Genomic DNA, 20547 nt, shown 5'->3' with positions numbered 1-20547 from the left:
CACAAATGCCAGTGCCCTGTATCAGCAATGCTCTTCTTACAAGAGCACAGCAAAAACTTAAAAGTTTGAGGTTTTTTTAGAATGACTTGTTGCCAGAACCTCTAGCTACATTAGTCAGAGACCATACTTTTTCAATTAGGAGGCAAATAACAACCTCCATTTGCTGTCAGGACATTTGTTTCCTGACTTAGAGGAATGATTTCCAGTCCTCCAATAAGGAAAACAAGTTGTGTCATAAGATTTCAGGAAGAAACTGTAAATTTATGTTGCACCACCTAATCTGCGGAATTACTTGATTCTCAAAATAAAAAGCTACTCAGGCTTCAATTAGTTTTGTAGACTATGGTAATGCACATCAAATTCTGATGAAAGCAGCAATAATAAGAACTTCACTTGCTCTGAAAAAAATAAAATTATTTATCCTTTCTGAAAACAGCAACATCTAATTTTAACAAGAGCTTTCACAGAAAATTCTTTCAAGCTGCTTCAGCCTCTGAGCTCTAGGTACGTGATGCTTTTTTCTTTTAACACTTCAGTTAGTTTTTTGTTTTGGTTTTGTTGGGTTTATTTAGTCTTGCTGGATATTGCTAGTGAATAGGAAGTTGGGAGCTAGACTACACCATGTAGAAAAGGCAGCAGAAACATTCTGTAAAGATTTATTAAAGACTTCCTTATAAATAATAAGGAAGACTGAAAGGAAAACAGGAGGGAAAAAAAAAAAAAGCAAGGCTGAAGCTTTAATTTAAGTGCTAAGGAATCAGTTCTCTTCCCCCTCCTTTTTACTACAGCAAATCAAGAACCAACACACTCAAAACCACAAGCTCACAAGCCTGAAAGTAAAACAGAAGAGCACACACAGGCTTTGTGGCATGAAATTTTATGCAGGATCCACTACAGTACACACTAATTTACTGCAAACTAAACATTTGTGACGCATATTATCTTGAATATTTTTTATTTTTTTAAGTTAATCAATCATATTCCAATGCAGAACTCATCAAATAGTTTTAAACAGTTGCCTGTTACCTAACAATGAAAAAAATCTAGCCTTCTAATTGAATGCTCTAGACCAAATACAAACTAATCTAATAAATCATGTAACCAATGTGTAACAGAAAAATGCATAGTAAAAAAATGTGAAAACCAAGATGGTTTATGAAGAAGCATCAGTCATATAATGACACATATAAAGATAATATATAGCTTGATCGTTCTTACAGCTCATACAAATTTATAAGTAATAGAAGAGTAAACTTCATTTTTCTTGTACATTGTTATCAGCAACATGACAACATCAGAATCTTTGTCTTAGTCTCCAAAACAGCAAATGAGAGTTTCTTATTTTTCTTTCAGTACACGTGTACAATCACGTCACCTTCTTCCTCCTCATGTCTCTCTCAGCTCAAACAACTTGGTTCAAGTTCTACACAGTACAGTGATACAAAATAAGTTATTATCCCTAAAGTCATACCAGGCAATAAAATGCATATAGAAGTCTGCAGTATTTCTGAGGAAAGCAAAACAGACAGACCTGGATTGTATCAGCCCTGAGTCTCTGGCAGCAAGACTGTCAAAAAGTATTTTTATTATTGTTTTATGAACACTGCCTTAACAATCTATTATATACAGCTACCACTTTTTCAGAGAGGTCACAGCTGCCAAGAGATTCAACTTTTTTTTTTTTCCAAACCCAAAGGATTACAGTAACACTGACACTGACTTTGAAAACTAAGTCAAATCATCATTGTGTTCTCAGACACAAGAGACATATTTGGCCAGCACAGATCAATTGCCAAACAGGATCTCTACGCTATCTGGTCCACTGCTCTGTAGTATTATTTCAGGCCAATATATTGCTATACTTTGTTCTAAGCAGCACTGTTCTTTAACATTTTGGACTTGTACTGATATTACCTGTAGAAAAAAAATATATGTTTACTATGCTAGCCAAGTATGCAAGGTTCTTAGTACTCATATATAACAGTTTTTCTGGTCAGCTACAGATCTTTTCTAATTCTATGAAAACACAATTATTAAGTTTTATTGTATGCATCTCTGAAACACATCTTCAAGAAGCTGTGCCCAAGCCTCTTCAGATAGTCTTTCACTCTGCGAGTATTAAGAGTTTGAGACAAGGCAAAAAAATAATATATATATATATTAGTTTATGTAAATTATTTCCTAGAATTTAAACAGTATTCCAATTGTGCAGATTTTTATGAATAAGATGGTAAATTTCTGTGCTGAACTAAGTGAAACAATCCAGGAGCAGTAGCTTCCTGTGGACAAACGTAGTTGACTGGCCTTCATTAATATCCTATAAGCAAGCAGCCAGGAATGCATACACACACATGCATACCCTGCAAGTTTAAAATAATTGCCACCTTCCCACCTTAACTTACTGCAGTCTTGTGACCATTAGACACAGTAGATCAAGACCGAGCCTCACTCATGACTAGCTCTCAACTTCTCATTGCATTGTCTTCTCCTATCCAGAAAAGTTCCTAAAATGTTTAGCAGCTCCTTCTCTGAATCTATGGCCTGCGACACACAAGTCATTAGTATTTGCAGCACCTGAGGGCTCATCACAGATCAGGATCTCCCTGCACTACCACAGCAAAATAACAGACTACATCAGAGAAAATCTAAAGTATAATTGTACAATAGGACAGATACAGACAACAGAATGCAAACTAATCATCCCACATTATTACATCTTATCTTGATACCAGTGCTGACAAATGCAATTTACTGTTTAGCATATCTCATCATTACATTGGATTTCCTTATTCCACTTCCTCAGCTTTTTAAAGCATGTTACTACCAGCTTACTGTCAGCTAACCCATCACCGGTATTTTCTGCTATTTTAATAGAGAGGTTATGGTGAAGACAATTTTTTATTCTGGCTTCTCCAAAAGCTATCAAAAGAATGAATTGCACTGCTGTTGTTATGCCCACAATTGCTACCTAAATTGCTGCTCTGAACACGCATACAAAATAACCAGGTAAGAATGATCCTCTACTTTGTTTTACTGTGAGCAATAATACTCAGAACAAGAGAAAGATGTACAACCTACAGGTGAAGAGCTACTCTTACTGAAGGTTGCAAAAGAACTTTGAACTTGGTTCTGTAACAATTAAAGATACATCCCTTGCAAAAAGTCCCCCAGTCCAGACACTGGAAGATTTGGTAGAATCAAAAGCAGCAGCTGAATAAAGGGAGAGTAAACTTATCACACAACTAGATAAACCACATGGACTGCTGGAGTTTCAAACAGAGGGATTAACACACGCAACACTCTCAATACAAAGCAAAAAAAAAAACAGACAGACTTCAATATTCTCCAGCAAAACAACACTGTACTTATTTCACGGTGAAAACCACAAACTAGTGTTCCAGTAGACAAAGAACAGTTAGTTGACCAGTTCTGTCATTCACACACAGTCTAGATCAACAACTGAGCCTGTAACAGTAGAGAAGAAAGGTGTAACAGCACATCCCGAGTGCTCCAGTCATAGTCTCCTCAAAGAGGTGGCTAGAATAATTACAGCATGAAATTGTACAGCTGCCATTCTGAAGAACTTCAGTCATTATGCAGTAGGTTACTGTACTGTACTGTACTTCTGTAACAAATAGAAGTACACAGGTCAGCTTCATGGAGATCATCCTCTAATCCCAAAATCCGCACTAAGCTATTACATGGGTCTCTCATGGTTGAAACTGTGAGCACCTGCTCTACATGTCTCAGGGACAGGAACACGCATATGTGCCTAGTGCCACAGAAAGTACTGGAAGGGGTAGACAGGAACACCAGCACACAATGGGAGAGGGGATGCAACACTGTCGCAGCCTTGCAGGTGCCCGAAGTACACCCCTCCCTTCTGTCATACAGCCCCACTGTGGATTTCTGTGTGCTAGCACTTGATGCCTAAGAAAAAGGGAAAGTCTTGCCCTTACTTAATGGATAGTCTCTACACCTCAAAGTTGTGCTTTGTGCAAGTAGTCCTTGAGTTTTCACTCAATCCAATCTTGAGTAAAAAGATCTTGTTACTAAAGTGTAAGCAAAGGTAGCACGGGGAAGAGAAATCCACTGCAATTGTAGCAATCAGGCCTTGAGAAGAGCACTTTGAGTGCCAGCCTCTCTTTTTTCAATGAAGAACCAGGTAAGCAAATACAATCAACACCAGTAGGAACCAAAGAGTGAGTCAGACAAGTCACGTATGTGTCACACTATTGTGCCTGAAGTCCAAGGTAAATCCCTGCTAGCTTCCTTACATAGGCCAAAATAGATCAAAGCAACCTAAAACTGTCTCAAATATTTGCTGTAGAACATTAAGACCCATCAGTAATGTAGACCCTAATGGTGTTCCAACTAAGACTATGCTTAGACTAAAATGTACTTTGACAGGCAGCAAAGCAAAGCATTTCAGGAACATCTGTACCACAGTGGCCACATGTTGGACTCACCTTTAAAAACAAAGCTGCCAAAACTTCCTGAGACAGCAGGGAGACTGAGAGCAGAACTACAGCACTGAATGAACTGATACGACAGGACAGCAGCTGATGATCAGCTTTTAGTACACTTCCACTTACTGACAGATGATACTTTTGATTTTCAAGAGAAAAGAACACAAATAAACCTTTCATCATTGCAGGCCTCAACTCCCACCAAGGCAAAAAAAAAAAAAAAAAAACAGTGCATAATTTCTAAACTTAAAACATCCCAATATCAAAAACAGTTCCACTGTGTTGCTTTTATCTAGACCATGTATTAACTAAAAGAAGTAATATATCTCAGAAAAAAAAATAAAACTGTAACAGAAAAAAAAATGTTGTTGTATCCTCAAAGTTGGGGGGAGGTGGAAATCACTGTTCACACTCACCTATTTGCAGCGGAACAAACAAAAACATAGTGGTGAGTTTGTTTTAATACAGAAAGAAATATCTATTTTTTAATAGTTTTTATTCTTTCAAATTAGAAAAGAACGACTATGAGGAGCCAATAGGTAGCTCCAAAGTTCAGATTTCTCTTTAGACTTCTCCTAATGAATATGAAAATCAAAGGAAAATATTTTTAGATTTTCATTTCTAAGAAGCTATATTACCATCACATTGGGCACCTCCTAAAGTACTTTAAAAGAGCCCTCTCAAGAAGGGTGATTAGGGACCGACTTTCACTATTACTCTGTTACTCCTTATTGAAAGACCGATTTCAGTGAGTTAACGAGGTTACTCTGCGACCAACAGCTCTTGCTCTCTCAGTTCTGGATGTCCACCCAACTTCATTTCTGTACTCCTATGATAAGAGCTTCTGCCACTAATTATCTTGTGAGTTTTCCACCCATCATGTTTCTAAGATCTTGCTGGAAGACAGGTTTGTAAATAAAAGTTTTTTAAAAGTCTGACATAAGTACTATTCAATATAAATATTTACCCTTTTATTATAATCCATTAAGATTAGGGGAGTAGAGCATTCACTGTTCCCTGTACCGACAACAAGAAAACAACTAAACCACAATAAAAAATGTTGATTATGTATAATTTCTATTAAAAAACATATTCGTGCTAAAATGATTTTATTACATTGTAAAGACCTTGATAGACAGATTCTTCAGTATACACTCTTCCTCTGCAGAAAGTTTAATTGATTTAAAAATATTTTCTAAATATCGCAGTCGTATTGATAAGCTGTCAAGAAAGGCTAGGGAAATTTATCAATGTAATTATACTACTACAGCATTATAATCAGCACAGCTCCATATGCTGACACACTTCTGAATCCTTCCTTCCCACCCTCCTCGTCCTCTCTTTAGGAACAGGAGTATCCACAGGGCCGCAAAATTCTTAAATAGCTACAGCAGTAAGCTCCTGCCAGTGCTAAGCCTTTAAACTCGAATGAAGTGACTCAGCTGATTTTACAGCTTGCCCATGTAAAAAGATACCAAGGAAATAAAAATAGGCACTGTAAAGTCATTTCTGTAATTATGTTTCATATCTTAAATAGACTTAAAGGCCTTAGCAGAAACAGTAACAACAATGGTAGTTTAAAGACTACTGCTGTGTTTAAACAAAACCCAAAAGAAATAAAAAAGACAATCCGGTTTCATCCCCAAAATGGTTAACACAGTTACTGCTAGCATTAGGGCGTGTTACTCAATTCCAGAGCAACCACTGGATTCGGTTGATGCAGAGCCCCTGCCATGTGACAAAGCCTTTGGCCTCAGGCGCCTGGTCCAAGACATGTGACTTGTGGCAGAAAACCAAGCTCAGCTCCCTGCCAGCACTTGGGCTGGATCTTTAACGCATACCATCTGCTGAGACCAGTTAAAAGTGGGAAAATAAGGAACTGTATGTGCCTACACTACTGAATAACTATTTAATATATAATAATACTAAAAGCTTAAAAATTAATATACTGCATTTAAACCTCATTAGTAACTGGGTTTGAGGAAAAATACACAAGTTCAATATTTACAAAATGTGTCACACAGCTTTTAAGTTTCAAAGAACACACAACTGCACAACTGATTTGTTCTTAACTCTTAAGTGACTCCGACTTATTTTTGATTGATTGTTTTTCCTTTCCATAGTACTTTCTGTAGGAGATCTCAGACTCTCCCTCACTGTTTCGTTTGCTGACATACCATTTTGTTTCCACATATTAACCAAAAACTGCAGAGTAATCAAGATCAGCCACAAGAGAACTGCGCACACACGTGTGCTGCCTATATATTCAGGACTGATTTCCAAAACATACTGTACACTGTTTTCTTACAATGCTGTTACAAAACAAATAAAGGCCAGAAAACATCCACTTACGTATAAGACTTTAGAGATACCACACTATATTTTAAAGGTACGAGGAAGAAGCAACTAAAAATTAACTGCTAATTCAGGAACATTTACCACAATTATAAAATATTAAGCTTTTACCACTCTGAATCTCTACCCAACTACAATCACAGCTCAGGCCAATAAAATAAAGCTAGAGAATCAACAACACCATCCTGTATGTATTCCAGCAGAAACTCTGTATTATTAGAAATTAAAATAAATTAATTTAGAAATCAAATTTGAAATTAAGAAACACTGTCAAATTTCCTTTTAGCTAAATAAAGACAGCTGAGCCCTCTTCTGAGAGTTCACTATTAGAAAGGAACACATGAACTAAACATTCAACTACACATTCAATAAATAGTAGTTGTGTAAAATAAAAGAAAAAATGCACAAGAATCAGCTTCTGCAGCATAGATAATTTCTAAATTTCTAAATAAATTATTGTTAGCTTTGCTCTTGAGTTTACAAAGGGCATGTTGGCCTGTCTATTGCATTTTCAGTACTTTATAAAAGATATGCCATGCCTCAGGGTAGTAAAGCCACATGTGTTTCTACTCCTGCCTCCAGAAATTTTGTAAATATTTTGCAGAAACTTGGTCCACAATAGCTGAATAAATTCAAGAACTTGAAACTTCAGATATTTCTGCCTATGATTTCCACTAGTAGCAACCTCAATTATACAAACAGATAATGGTTTGAGTACACATTACATTTGTCAACATTCCAAAATGAACTAAGCAACTAAAAAAAAAAAAGGTCATGGTTTTCTAAGCGTGCCTAAATATGCACATCTCCCCATTAGCTTCTGCTGGATTTCCAGGTGCTCAAAAAGAGAACAGACTTAAACAAGGGAAGTTCTATTTCCGCATTACCAATCCACTGAACATCTACGCTGTCTATGCCTCTTACATAGTCTCTTCCTAAGGGGCCGATATTTAAAATAATTTGATTACTACAGTCATTCAAGAAAGGAAGTTTGCTATTTGAAATTCGTGTAACACCTGTTTTATTGGTCTCATCCAATCTATTACGAGATGGAATCTTTTGCAAGGTCATTAACTTGCTGCCTTAAAATTCTGCACCCATCTTTTGAGTAGTACTTGCAAGAATCACTTCAATTTTATCTCACACGCAAAACGTCGAACAAAACAAAGGGTACTTGATGATACTACTGGAAACAAATGAAAAAAATGGCAGCCTAGTAAATAGTGACAGTGTGATGAGTTATACAGAATTGTCTAGACTACTCAGAGGCACGGGTTCATTTAAACAAAATGTGCTCTAACATACACAAATGCCAAGTTACAGATCTTAGCCTAGGCAATACATCAAGCCATGCCTAAGAAGCCAGCAATCACATCCTGGAAAGCAACTCTGAAGATAAATTCACTAAAACCACACTTCCTATACAATGTTTTGGAAACATCTAATTAAATTTGTGATGTATAACCAGTAACAGTAAGTTACGACTATAAACTGTGTGGATGAAGGCAACACTGGAAAATATTTCTTAAAAACTTGGAAATTGAAGAATTGGAGAAAGGGAGGAAGATCAAGAGCTGACGAGATACTTGTGTGCATGTATATTCACAGTAAGAACGATACTGGCTTTGAATACAGTAGGAAAAGGTGGATTGACCGCCCACCACAGAATGCAGCAGTCTGGCCAACTCACATGGGACAGGCAAATTTCACCAAAGACAACTAAGCAGCAGATTAAATAGCGAAACAGGGGGTAAAATTAGGTAGGATGCCCTATCAAAAGCATTAGCTACACATTAGGCTTGTATCAAACACGATGCTCACTTCAGTAATACCAGGTAAAATACAGGGGCCTACCACAGAAGAGAGGATGTCAATTTAGATGACCTAATCTTCCCTTCCGGACTTCACAACCACTAAGAATCTCAAAATGACTAGACAAGGCTAATTAACGTCCATAATACCTGTGACAATGAGGCCATAATTTTCCTTTACAAAGAGCAACAAGAAAGACGTTAGTGTGTTAAAACTCTCACCATTACAAAAAACCCAACCACCACCAACAACAAAAAACAGCCTTAAAAACCAGAAATAGTTCTAAACATTATGCTGTAACAAGATAGCTCCCTAAAAAATACAGCACACATCCCTACTTCCATCTCAGAAAAGCACTCTATAGGAAGCTGAAGATCCCACTATACTGGAGTCCACAGAGTGAATGACTCCAGTGCTGGCGTTTTACATCTGCCACACCCTCTGCCTTCATTAAAATGCAAAAAAAGTTAGTAGGAATCAGAAGAATCTTGCCATTGTAAGGCGTACAAATATGCATTTGTTAAGATGTCTGCATTAGTCCAAATCAATAATTCACAAAGAACGTATGCTTTGCATGGTTTAAAATAATGAAAACTGTAGTCTATTGTTGACAGCAATACTTATCCTAGTTTACTCATGCACTGCACTCCAGCACAAAACTGTAATAACGGCCTGACTTTTTTCTTTTTCTTTAAATGAAAAACCAAGCAAATCTGTAGGACACACAACATAGATAGAGCTGCCCTCTCAGCCTGTTAGTTTCACCACTATTGTTAAATCTGTTAAAGGGCACTTTACCACTGTCTGAATTACAAAGATGCTTTTAAAGCCAGTCCAAATTTTAAAAATAGGCCTCAAAACCACCACTTTGGATTCCTATCCCTATTTCTACAAGGGAACTTGTTTTCCCCTCTGTATCCAATTTTTATTTACTGGAGATACACAATCCAAATAAACACACAAGCCTGTAGTTTTAGGCAATCAAGTGGAGATAAAGCTAAACTGTTTCATGTTATTGTACCACAGCCTCACTAGCTCACATCAACGCAGTCTTTGGTTCACTAGAATTTCTTCTTACACGTGTTATTACATGTTAGCAAATACAAGGTAATGATACACCTTTTCCCTAGAGAACACATACTTACGAAAGAACAAGGTTTAATGTAAATTAACATAAACATATTTGATCTAAAAAATAAACTGAAAGGATTTCTACTTTACACTTTAGAACTTAGAACTCTAAATTCTGATGCTTTGGATAATTTTTATTTGTCAAATAAGCTGATAACTCTTGATAATTCTTTACTGAACAAATCTATTAATGATAAATATACAGAGGCGACTTAGGGCACAGCTAAAGGGGAAGATAATGCTGTCTCTTTCTGAGCATTAACAAGGCCTATTTCATCTGCTCAGTGTAGAAAAGATTTTACTCAGGTTTTACTTTACTTGTTATACTACTGGCTTGTTGTACAAGTTGGTTTTTTTTTTTAATTAAGGAAAATAAGTAAACAACATCTTCCTTGCTAAATACTTCCATTCTTGCAGAAAGGGAAAGAAAACAGCAACACAAAGCCCAGATGTGAGCTCTCATTTTATTTCACAAAAAACAACCAGACAAGGCGAAAAAAGTTAAACTGAAACATTGATGTGGAAAGGAGCTATATTAACAATGTAAGATTGTAACTAAAGGCCCCTATGTTGTCCTTGAAATGACCTGCAACAATTTAAACTCTAAAAATATAATTTCAACTATGCTTATATAAAATGTATACCTAAAACTGTTAAAGTCTACTTAATAGCACACAGTTAAACTACAATTTGGGACTAACAGTTATAACCACAATGAGTTCAGCTATTTCACTCCAATTCAACTAAACATAACCGTTTCTATTCACTCATTAAGTTTCTGTAGTTCAAGCTACTGGCTTTTGCTGCTGGTAAAGTGTTAGCCGTTCTTCATGCAAAGTGACTAACCGTGTCTGTGACTCATCATCACCAGAAGATGAATATGCCGCTGATTTTCGTAACGCTAACATATGAGTAACACTAAAAATAATTTAATCAGATGTAATATGTAAATCTGGGGAGAAGTAAAGAAACGTCAGTTATTTGGCACCACTACCTGTTATTGGCTGCATACCCCACAATCTGTTGTGATACTGCTAGAACTTAGCCAGAACACTACGAAATACACCGCACAGGCCAAATTTGTGCCTACTTCCATTTTTCTGATTTGGTCTCACACACTAGTTTCAATATCCACTACTGTTGTACAGAAACCAATTATTAGCTTTAAAATACACCATTTCCCTGAGAATATGTTTGCAAAGTAACTCTATTATTTTACTGCAATAATTAAGTAGAAGATTTTGAATCCATCGTTTCAATACTACTTCCCCGCCCCCTCCTTACCCTACAAGTTCGTGTTCTTTCTTTGCTAAGTGTATTGCCCTTAACTCCTTAACAAATCAGCCTGGAAACAGTGTTGTGCTTTTAGGGAAAAAGCATAGCATTCATGTCAATACTTCTCATATACCTGTTTCATAGCTTTGCCAGTCTGCACCATATGCAGCTTTTAATCACCAGTACTTCACTAAAATGATAAGCTTTTTCTTAGCTTACGTCATAAGAACAAATCATTTCTTATGTAAAAGAGGACTAATACTTAATATTCAAAGTCACTCTAACTGACCCCGAAAAACATCACATCTCATTCTCCAAGAAATTCACCGGTTTAAGATTCCATCTTCCAGTTCTTGAATTCCACAGATGAAAAGTTTTCTTAAAGTTTTCTTAGTCAACATAATATTGAAACAATATCTGCACAGCATATACAAATTTGGGAATGCTCTTCTTACTTAACAAAATAAAAAAATGTTGTAAAGTTTAGAGGCTGGTTTTCTTATCAACAGAAAAATATGTCTACATTATAAATCGGGTATCTACTGAAACCATTTCAAAATTAGTTCCTGAAAAATTTGTTTGGCAAAACTTCTGTCACATAGTAAATCTCCTATTTAGACAAGCAATGATTCCTTTAAAATCACTGCTGAATAGCAACTTTAAAATATTATCAAAGATTATTTTAGTTACACCCTCTCAGCACATGACAGTTTCGGCTACTTGAACTGTAATTTGGAAAGATTTTAAAAATACTTTTCAAGATACCATCTATTTCTTACAGAGAGTTTAAAAATAAATGAAGTCACCTTGAACTGCAGGCTGTGATACCACAGGCACCCAAGACAATCCACTGAGAAATTCTCCACTGAAGAGTGTATACCTTTCTCTGCTTCACCCATATTTCCAGTTATGCAGTTCCACCTCCAGCACTCATCAGACACCTCTACAATCTGCTGTAGTTCACTACAACAGCAGAAAACTAGCCAGCTTCCTCAGTGGGTTTAAAGAGTTGCTTGCTCTTTTAGTGAATTAGAGCAACCCAGTAAGCCCTGACGCTGGCATTAAGGGAGAATATGGTCGGGAAGAATAAAATAGTGAGTGATAAATGGGAAGAAGTAGCTCTCCTTTTTGAGGGTAATGAGCTATTATGTCAGCTCATCAAATGCTGTGGAACTATATCTTCAGTGTATTCACAGTGACAATTAGAAGCAGCAGTTTGAACTTTACTGTAAAATCACTTGACAGGCAGATAACATTGATAACTTTTTCCTAATTTACACTTTATCCTCTGTCTTTGATGGAAGCTTACAATAGCAAAAGAGATCAACAACTTAGAAGATCAGTAAAATTAAATTCTATCAAGGCTCAAAACAAAAATTAAAATGCCAAATGGTATTTTAAATGTTTCTTCTTTCAAACATAAAAACTAATTTTAAAACCACAACACTGCAATAAGAGAGCATTCATTATCTATACTTCAAGAAAAGAAAAAAAAAAGCACTTGGACTACTTAATTCTTTTATATTGAGATGAAAGTCTGTTCTAAATAAAACGCATAAAACCTACAACTGGTTTATATTTTAGAAGCTGACATTTCATTCCTAATCCTCGAATACCCAGAAAATATCCTTACAAATGCTTATGTGTTAACTTCTGCTTCTGTTCTATACTGAATATGCTGAAACAGGAAGTTCACCTAGATTTGTCAGAAAAATTCATTCTTAACTATCAAGGCTGAAACACAGTGCTCCACCAGTATCCATATTATGAGGGACAGATAAGGAAGTCGAATGAATCTCCCTACCATAAGTCTCCTTCAAGCCGAAAATTCTACCCGTAAGCCTGCCAAGTCCAAGTTCAGACAACTTCAAATTCTAAACCAGCGTACAAAACTGTGCTTACTGTTATATAACTACTACAAATCCAAATTGTAGAGATGTTCAAATTTTACACTTCCGGTAATAAAAGCAGTAGTGAAAGATGAGCAGCTTTTAAGAAATAAGCCTGAAAACTGTTCTCTTGTTCAGGGCTACAAAATTAAACACTGTAACAAACAGCTACCTTATTAACGCTTCTGAACTCACACTCCTAAGAAGCAGGATGTATCAGAAAGACACTAGCCATACTCTAAGATGCAAAAGAAAGGAAAGCGAGAGTAAAGAAAAAAAAAAAAGATAGAAAAGAGGAGATGAAAGAGCATCAAAATAAGAACTGGAGAAACAAACAAATACAAAAAAATCTAAGAAACGTCAGATTTTAAAGTTGTGATTGTTTACACTTTTGCTACCTCCTTTCCACATGACTTGTGGCCCCTCACAGGAAGTAGTATAACACATGCACAGCAAGACTATTACGTAATAGAGGTGGTTACATCAGCATTTTGTACTGAGAAACATAATAAGGAGTGAGAGCAGGGACTGTGCTCTATGAAGTGTACAAACACAGCTGAGGAGGAGGGTGGCATGAACAGCAACATTCCTCAAAGAAGGGGCAAAATATTTGTGTGAGCAGTGATTAATACTTGTGATTTTTGTTTGGATTTACAGAGCTCAGAAAAAGCTACTGTATCTCTTGAGAAAAGTATTGCAAGAGTATGGATGCTTAAATATATGTAGGTCATCATTATAGTTTGAATGCAAAAAAAAAAAAAAAAAAAAAAGTTTTTTTTCTACCATTAAAACAGAACAAAAAAATCCCAACACTTCCACATTGCAACTCTGAATACATTTCTTTAAATTAAACAATCTGATCCTGTGTCAGAACAGACACTGTGGATCACTCACACTATGTTTTTAATCAGACAACAGTACTTCACACAACGTGAACAGACAGTCTTAATTTCAGTGATCTACACTCATGTTCAGTCTGCAAAAACATTTCTGAAGCTGAAAGTTTCCAGGAACGTTAAATGTTATATGCAGATACCAAGCGATGAAAATAACACTCCATAAACAAAAGTGAAAACTACTTACGTTTCAAAACAGCGATCCACGTTGTCTGACATCAGAAGTAGCATGCATAGCTGTTCCAGTGCTATCAGCTGCATATCCCTTTCATCTCCCTGCCCCATCTGCAGCCATTCCAGCAACGTGTCTGGGTCCACATCTGCCATGTTCGGGGTTTATTTGTTTGTTTGTTTTTTTAATTAAAAAAAAAAAAAAAAAGCCACCTCCACTTAAATTAAAAACTAACAAAAATATCCTTTAATTGTTCAAGCCAGACTAAGTTGAGCACAAGTAACGGCTCTCTTCAGCCAGCCCCAGGCTTTTTCAGTTTTCCCTGGAAAGATAAAGCGAAAAAAAAAAAAAATCATAACCATCTTGTCTTTAAATTTTTTGCATTTGCTCCTCTCTAAAACACACAGCATATTTTTGGGCTGACATTAAGAAAACTTCCACATTGACCAGTAATTTTTTTTTCCCCCTCAAGCTTTATATATGTGTAAACAGTAATGAGTTTGTCCTGTTTCAGTGGAAATAAATCTCTAGTTCTAGCTGACAATCAGGCAAGACTTAGGGCCTACTCTTATTTACAAGATAACTCCAAAACTTAAGTAGAAAAACTGCTTAACCCTTTTGTATATTCTCAAAGCTAATATAAAGACAAAATAGTGCTGTCTTGCCTATCCCCTTTCCTTTAATATCACTTTATTATAAAGTGTCCAACTGAAAGACTGATTACCTTCTCAGTAAAGCATTCAAATATAGAGAGACATGAAATGTCACATTTAAAATAAAAATACACAAAACAAAAAATGTAGATGTACAACTAAAGACTTGGAGAATCTTTGAAAAAGTTTCATTAATCCTTCATCTTTTAAAACAGCATTTGAACATCAGGAAAATAAGCTTTTAAAGTCAAAGGATAAAAAAAGACAATTTAAGAATCACTACGATTTTCAAGAGTTAGGGGTTTGTTGGAGTTTTCTAAAGATAAAAATGTATCTAATTCATTGCTTTAAAAAACAGTGAATAATTTAAATAATTCATGTACATATAAGGAAAACAACATTATTTGTTGGCCTAATGCCATAGTTGTACATGCAAGCTGAAGACCAAAAAAGTCCCTTTAAAATGTTAAGAGATATTTTTGACCTATGTGCTTGCTTTTTACTTTGTGTTTTACTAACAAATAGTCAAATTCACTTCCCATGCCTAAGAACGCAGCAAACATGACTACTTTCATATAAAAACTAAAACAAAGGCTAAAACCAATCTCTCCAAACTAAAATACAAGTTAAAAAAGGACTATTTTTAAAACATAGCTTATAAAAAAAAGTTACTTTACCAAACACATAGGTAAATACGAAATGCTGGGCAGCGTCCCCACAAAGTAGGAAGTGGGGGGAGAGAGGCTCGATCTGGACAAAGTCTGCCTACTTGTCTACTTGCTGCCAATGAGTTAATAGTTAAAAAATAACTCCATCAAGGGCATACCTACAAAAGGGAATCAGAAATCGGCATTATATGGAGAAACGCACACCGAATCTGCAGTGCTGTTTCACCATAGCTTTGAACTTAAAGATGTGACAAAAGTACAACAGATTTTTTTTTTAAATATAATTTAGGACCACAACGACATCACAGATCACTCGATTACTGTTTGCCACTTATATATTTTTGTTATTGCTGCAGTCTTGCCATTAAAAGTAATTCAAATGTTACTAAATTCAAGTTTTGCACTTTAAATAGTACCTAGGATCCTCCAAGCTGTGTACAGACTGCATTTCCTGCTCCAAGACTCAATAAAACTACTTTCAGCCAGTACAAGTGGGATCGTATTGTAGGTACAGCACGTCTCCCTAACAAGACTAAATTATTAACTCCCGTGGGCAAGGTGCGGGCGGGGGGGAAGAAAGGATGAAGGCAACAGAAACAGGAAAATTAAGAGAGACAGTGAAAGTGGGGTAAGCTGAATACAGGCACCTGCTGTTCTTCCACCCTAGACGGGCTCTAATCAGACGGAAACGAGCCACCGAGCAGAAACAGAGCAGGGCGAGAGGCCGGGGCTCCCGGGAGAGCAGCACCAGAAAAGGGGCCAGGCCGCAGCTCAGCTCATCCCCCGCCGCCCGGGCCTACACACACACACACACAGACGCACAGGCGGGCCCCAGGCCAGCGCGCGGGGATTTGGGGCCCTCTCCCCACTCCCGGGGAAGGGAAGCCCTCACAGCGCTTCCCCCTCCGCCGCCCCCGCGCACAGGCGAGCCGGCGGGGTCAGGGGCTCCCCGGCAGCGCCGCCCCGCTCTGCCCCTCAGCAGAGATTTTTCCGGCACCCGCCGCCTTCCCCCGACCAGGGCCCCCGCCCGCGGCCGGGCCTCCTGCCCCGCTCCCTCCGAGCCTGCCGACACCGACCCGCCAGGCCCGGGCAGCGACGCTCGAGTTGCCGGAGAGCCGCAGGCCTCGCAGGGTGACCCGGCCTGGCGGCCCGGGAAAGGCCTCCCCAGCGCCAGCAGAAGCAGCCCCGCGCCGCCCTCGCAGCTCAGCTCACCTCAGCCTCCCGGAGCCTCTTCGCCGGAACCGACCCCCACCTCAGCGCCGCGGGGAGACAGGGGGAGAGGCGAGGAGACGGCGACAGCCCGAGCCCCGCAGCAGGCTGCGGCCAGCGGCATCCATGGCGCTCCGCCCGGCACGGGACTGGGGGGGGAGGGGGAAGGGAGCCGCGCCGCGGCCTCGCGGGGAGGAGCTGGCGCCGGCCGAGCGGCCGCTGGGGGCGCTGCGCGCTCCGCCCCCCGCTTCCGCTGGCGGGGGCGCCGCCGCGCCTGGAGGCTGAGCCGGCGGCGCCTCTGCCGGGCCCGGCGGTCTGCTGCGGCGAGGCGGCGCCCGCGCTTCCCTAGCCGCCTCTGGAGGGGCCGCGGCTGCTGACCGCCGCTCTCCCCTCGGGCGCGCCTGCCCGGTCCCAGCTCAGCTCCCTCTGCCCGAGGGGAGCCCCCGCCTGGCTCCCCCGCCCTGGCACCGCGAGGGCCGCCTCGGCCAGGCGCCGGCCTTGGGAGTGGGGCCCTGGTTCCCCCGGGTGCCCGGCCGCCCTCGGCCTGAGGAGCGGGAGCGGAGGCCCGCCCGGCGCGTCCGCCCGCTCCGCCGGCTTCGGTGGCCTTTCCCCGGCTGCAGGGGGATTTATTTCTGTTATGGCTACCGGTCATTTAATCTCATATTAGGCCATATTCTAGTTATTTACTTCAATATTGTGTTCTTTATATTTTCAGGAAGAGGGCTTATTGCTTGCAGGGCCTGCTCTTGAAAGCACTTTGATCCACCTCTAGCGTCTCCATTCAACGGTGAACAGATTTAAGTGTGGCAGTAACGGTTCTTTTCAGAGCGGAGGTTTTATTTTAACTCACTCTGTATTGGATTGGAGATACTGCACCGACACTGCGTAGCTTAGACACGTTTTGCAGTAGAGTAGCCCCTCTGCCACACATGCTGCAAAATGCGGTGTGGTTATTCTGTGTACGATCAAAAAATGAAGCAAATTACTATAATTTCAGAATCAAGGACTAGAAGCAAAGGATCTTCAAAATAATTTCCTTCTCTGTAGGATGACATGCGTTTTTCTAAGGAATTTAAGCCTATTACTCTAAGTACAGTAAATAAGATTATTGTACATTTGAATGTCACTCCTACCTACCTCATAGACATTTCCTGCAATTAGGAGACTAAAACTACGCACTGAACAAAAAGGCAATAATAGTCATGCTTGGTTAAAACTTGCTGAATGCAGAAATTTTTATTGTTTGATGTAATAACACCTCTAGAAAGTGTTATCTTTATTGCTGGTTTTGTTTTTTTTTTTTCAGAATACAGGAACAGTAGTTCCTTTGTCTCTATTTCTGGTTTCTAAGGCAGCTTAGCCTTTCTGTCTTACCATATCATGTCTGTAACTGCCACTCCTTCCAGCCCTGCCGAGATTTACGTGTATATCCTTTGCCTATGCTTGTCCTTCAGAGGTCAGCAAGACTTCTTATACGCTTAAAGACATGAGGCAGTAGGAAGACTAAGTCTGCAGTCTTTAAATTTAGAAGCTTGATCTTCTTTCACTTTCACTGGTGCAGAAGCAGCAGCAGAATTAGGCCAAACTTAAGAGAACTGCATCTGCTAAATGACCTCGCTCCTGTTGCGTGATGCTAGAACAGTTTCCTTTGCTTTTTAGTGTGAAAAGAGCTTTCAATTAAAGCAACATTACAAATTTCTTCTGAAGACCGAAAACAAATGCAAATTTTCAATTGTAAAGACCAAAAAATTTGTAATCAAGTAAATGCTTCACCCTTCACATAGGCTGCGCTTTCTTGTTCAGGTATCTTTGGGCAGATACATGGTTATCCATGGAGAAGATGAGGTTGTCAAAATATAAATCAATTTAGGAACAAAATCAAAAGTTTAAATATTGTACGTGTGAAGAATATAAATCATCGTACTTCTAAACACTGGAAATAGCTTTCAGTGCTGTACATCTTTATTTCTCAATGGATAAACGTAGATACTTCCATGTCCTCTTGCATTAATTGCCAAATTTGATATATCCTATAATTTAATTTTTTTTGGTTAAAGGAAGTGTATGAAGTAATGTGTTACAGCTTTACTCACAAAATCAAGATTTTTTTTCGTTGTGATACTTTTGTAATATTTAAGAGTTTGCTAGTGATTTTTGTTCCTCATTGCAAGATTCGTTCCCCAGAATGGATCTGAAAAAGAAGAAATGATCTGCTGACTACATAATCTCTGCTTTATTTATTATATATTTCTTACAATATATATGTTCGTGATCTGATTAATACTCTTTCCACTTCATGTGCTGACTGGGCATTCAAATTATTTTCAGCAGTTGTCAGAGAGTACTGTATTGAAATACACCACAGCAAGTGGAACCCCTGGAGTTACCGTTTCAGACTCACTCTGTGTACAGCGCTGATACAGACTAGGACGCCCTCTTCAAAAGTGACTGCTCTCTGATATGTAGTAAGAAGGACATTCTAGCAAATAAGAGTACGGTCAGCAAACAAGAAAGACCTAAGAATTGCATCAGTCACTTTTATGGAATTACTTGCTTTCCTTTGCATTTTCATATGAACAAAGGTTTTGTTCAGACCCTCGAATTTCCACCGGTGGCTATCATTTGCTTAGTGCTACGCCTAAGCGTGTTGAGGAAGAAGGACTTTACGTGGATTAGTGCAGCCAGACAGGGAAGGCAAGGAATACCGTGTACCAAAGTGACAAGTAATGGCTCTTGGCTCTCATAGCTGCTTTGAAGAAAATCACACTGAGCATCGTGTGAAACTTGCAAAACTGACTACAGTTCCCTGTACTTGTACAATGCACATAGTATTCATTCAGTTAGAAAATGACCTAGATTCTGACACCCGCTGACATACACTTCTTGTATGGCCTTGGCCTAATCTCATAATCACTGCATGTCTCTGCTTCCTCCTTCGTAAAAAAACAAGATAGTAATGCTGGAGTCAGAAATGCCTTCGTATTTATGGAACTGTGAGTTGCTGAGGCATGTTACTATATTAAGTCTTAAGTAATACTATAAAACAGAATTCCTCTTTATGACTACACTTGAGCAGACCACACATGCAAGTGACTGAGGATGCTTTTGGAAATTAGGTGACATAGGGTCAACGTAGGTTGACCTTTGTGGAGCATGATATTGACCAATGACAAGCTTTTTTGTTGTGTATTTACCTGAAAATTAAAACTTGGCTTTAAAAAAGAAAACATCAGTACAGTTACTAGCATAATATTATGTTGGGAACCGTGTGAACCACAGGGAAATGTCCATGGAGGCTAGCAAGGGTCAGGGGGTTGCAGACACTTCTGAGACGTTTTATAAAGGACACTGGAGTCAGCTGCTCCATAAGGTGTTGCAGGTGTTCTCCAAAGGATTTAATTCTGTTTGAAAAGAAGTCATGTTTGGCTAGAATTTTGCAAAATCTTCTTAGGACAGAAAAAAAAAAAACCAAATGTTTTTTACTTATAGGTCAAGAAAAATAGCATTTATTACTGCTTTTTTCTTTTAAATACAGAACTCTGGCCAAAAATCAAATGGAAATACACCTACATGCAAACAAAACAAGAAATGTCAGATTCCTCTGTATTTTTCTAATTGATACAGAAGCTGGAACCTCGTATAACTAATGTTTTTGTTAGCTGTACTGCCCACCTCTGTACACATGCCAAGTTGATGTTTCCAAAAATATCACTCCTCTAGAGTAAATAGATCAGAGGGTGACATAAACAGACCCTGAACACCTCCACAAATTTAATTGAGTAGTTTCTGCTGAAGGCCAGTGCTGTACGTAGCCAAATAAAACAGTGAGGCTATTTATGGTTTATTTATCTTTTTGCTTTAACACTTTTTTCTCTGCCACCCACACAATAATGTAGTAGAAAAGAGTGAAAGTTCCTACTCCTCCAGAAACAAAATATGAATAATTCCGTACACATTTCATTTTCTTGATGTACGTTACATTAAAGAAAAAGTTAAATAAATGTTGGCTACACATTTC

At 38.6% G+C, this 20547-nt stretch overlaps 1 protein-coding gene across 11 annotated transcripts in view; it reads right to left on the bottom strand.

Moving 5' to 3' along the window:
* HECTD1 (HECT domain E3 ubiquitin protein ligase 1) overlaps positions 1 to 16693 on the bottom strand; it is a 69162-nt gene extending 52469 nt beyond the window's left edge. For 7 of the 11 annotated variants that reach the window (XM_086750133.1, XM_086750140.1, XM_086750141.1 and 4 more), the window contains exons 1-2: positions 16533 to 16689; positions 14015 to 14321 (exon numbers count right to left, since the gene is read on the bottom strand). In XM_086750133.1, the coding sequence (XP_086606259.1) occupies positions 14015 to 14154 (140 nt within the window). In that variant the 5' untranslated portion in view covers positions 14155 to 14321; positions 16533 to 16689. Of the gene's footprint in view, positions 1 to 14014; positions 14322 to 15329; positions 15350 to 16532 lie in introns of those variants that run through there. The other 4 variants (XM_086750137.1, XM_086750146.1, XM_086750139.1 and 1 more) reach the window with 4 other exon arrangements.
* Positions 16694 to 20547: the final 3854 nt, after the last annotated feature.

Source organism: Chlamydotis macqueenii, chromosome 5 (assembly GCF_036417535.1).
Source record: "Chlamydotis macqueenii isolate bChlMac1 chromosome 5, bChlMac1.mat, whole genome shotgun sequence".
Taxonomy (NCBI): Eukaryota; Metazoa; Chordata; class Aves; order Otidiformes; family Otididae; genus Chlamydotis; species Chlamydotis macqueenii.
The sequence above is the reverse complement of the archived record's forward strand: the minus strand, read 5'-3'. Positions and strand labels throughout refer to the sequence as shown.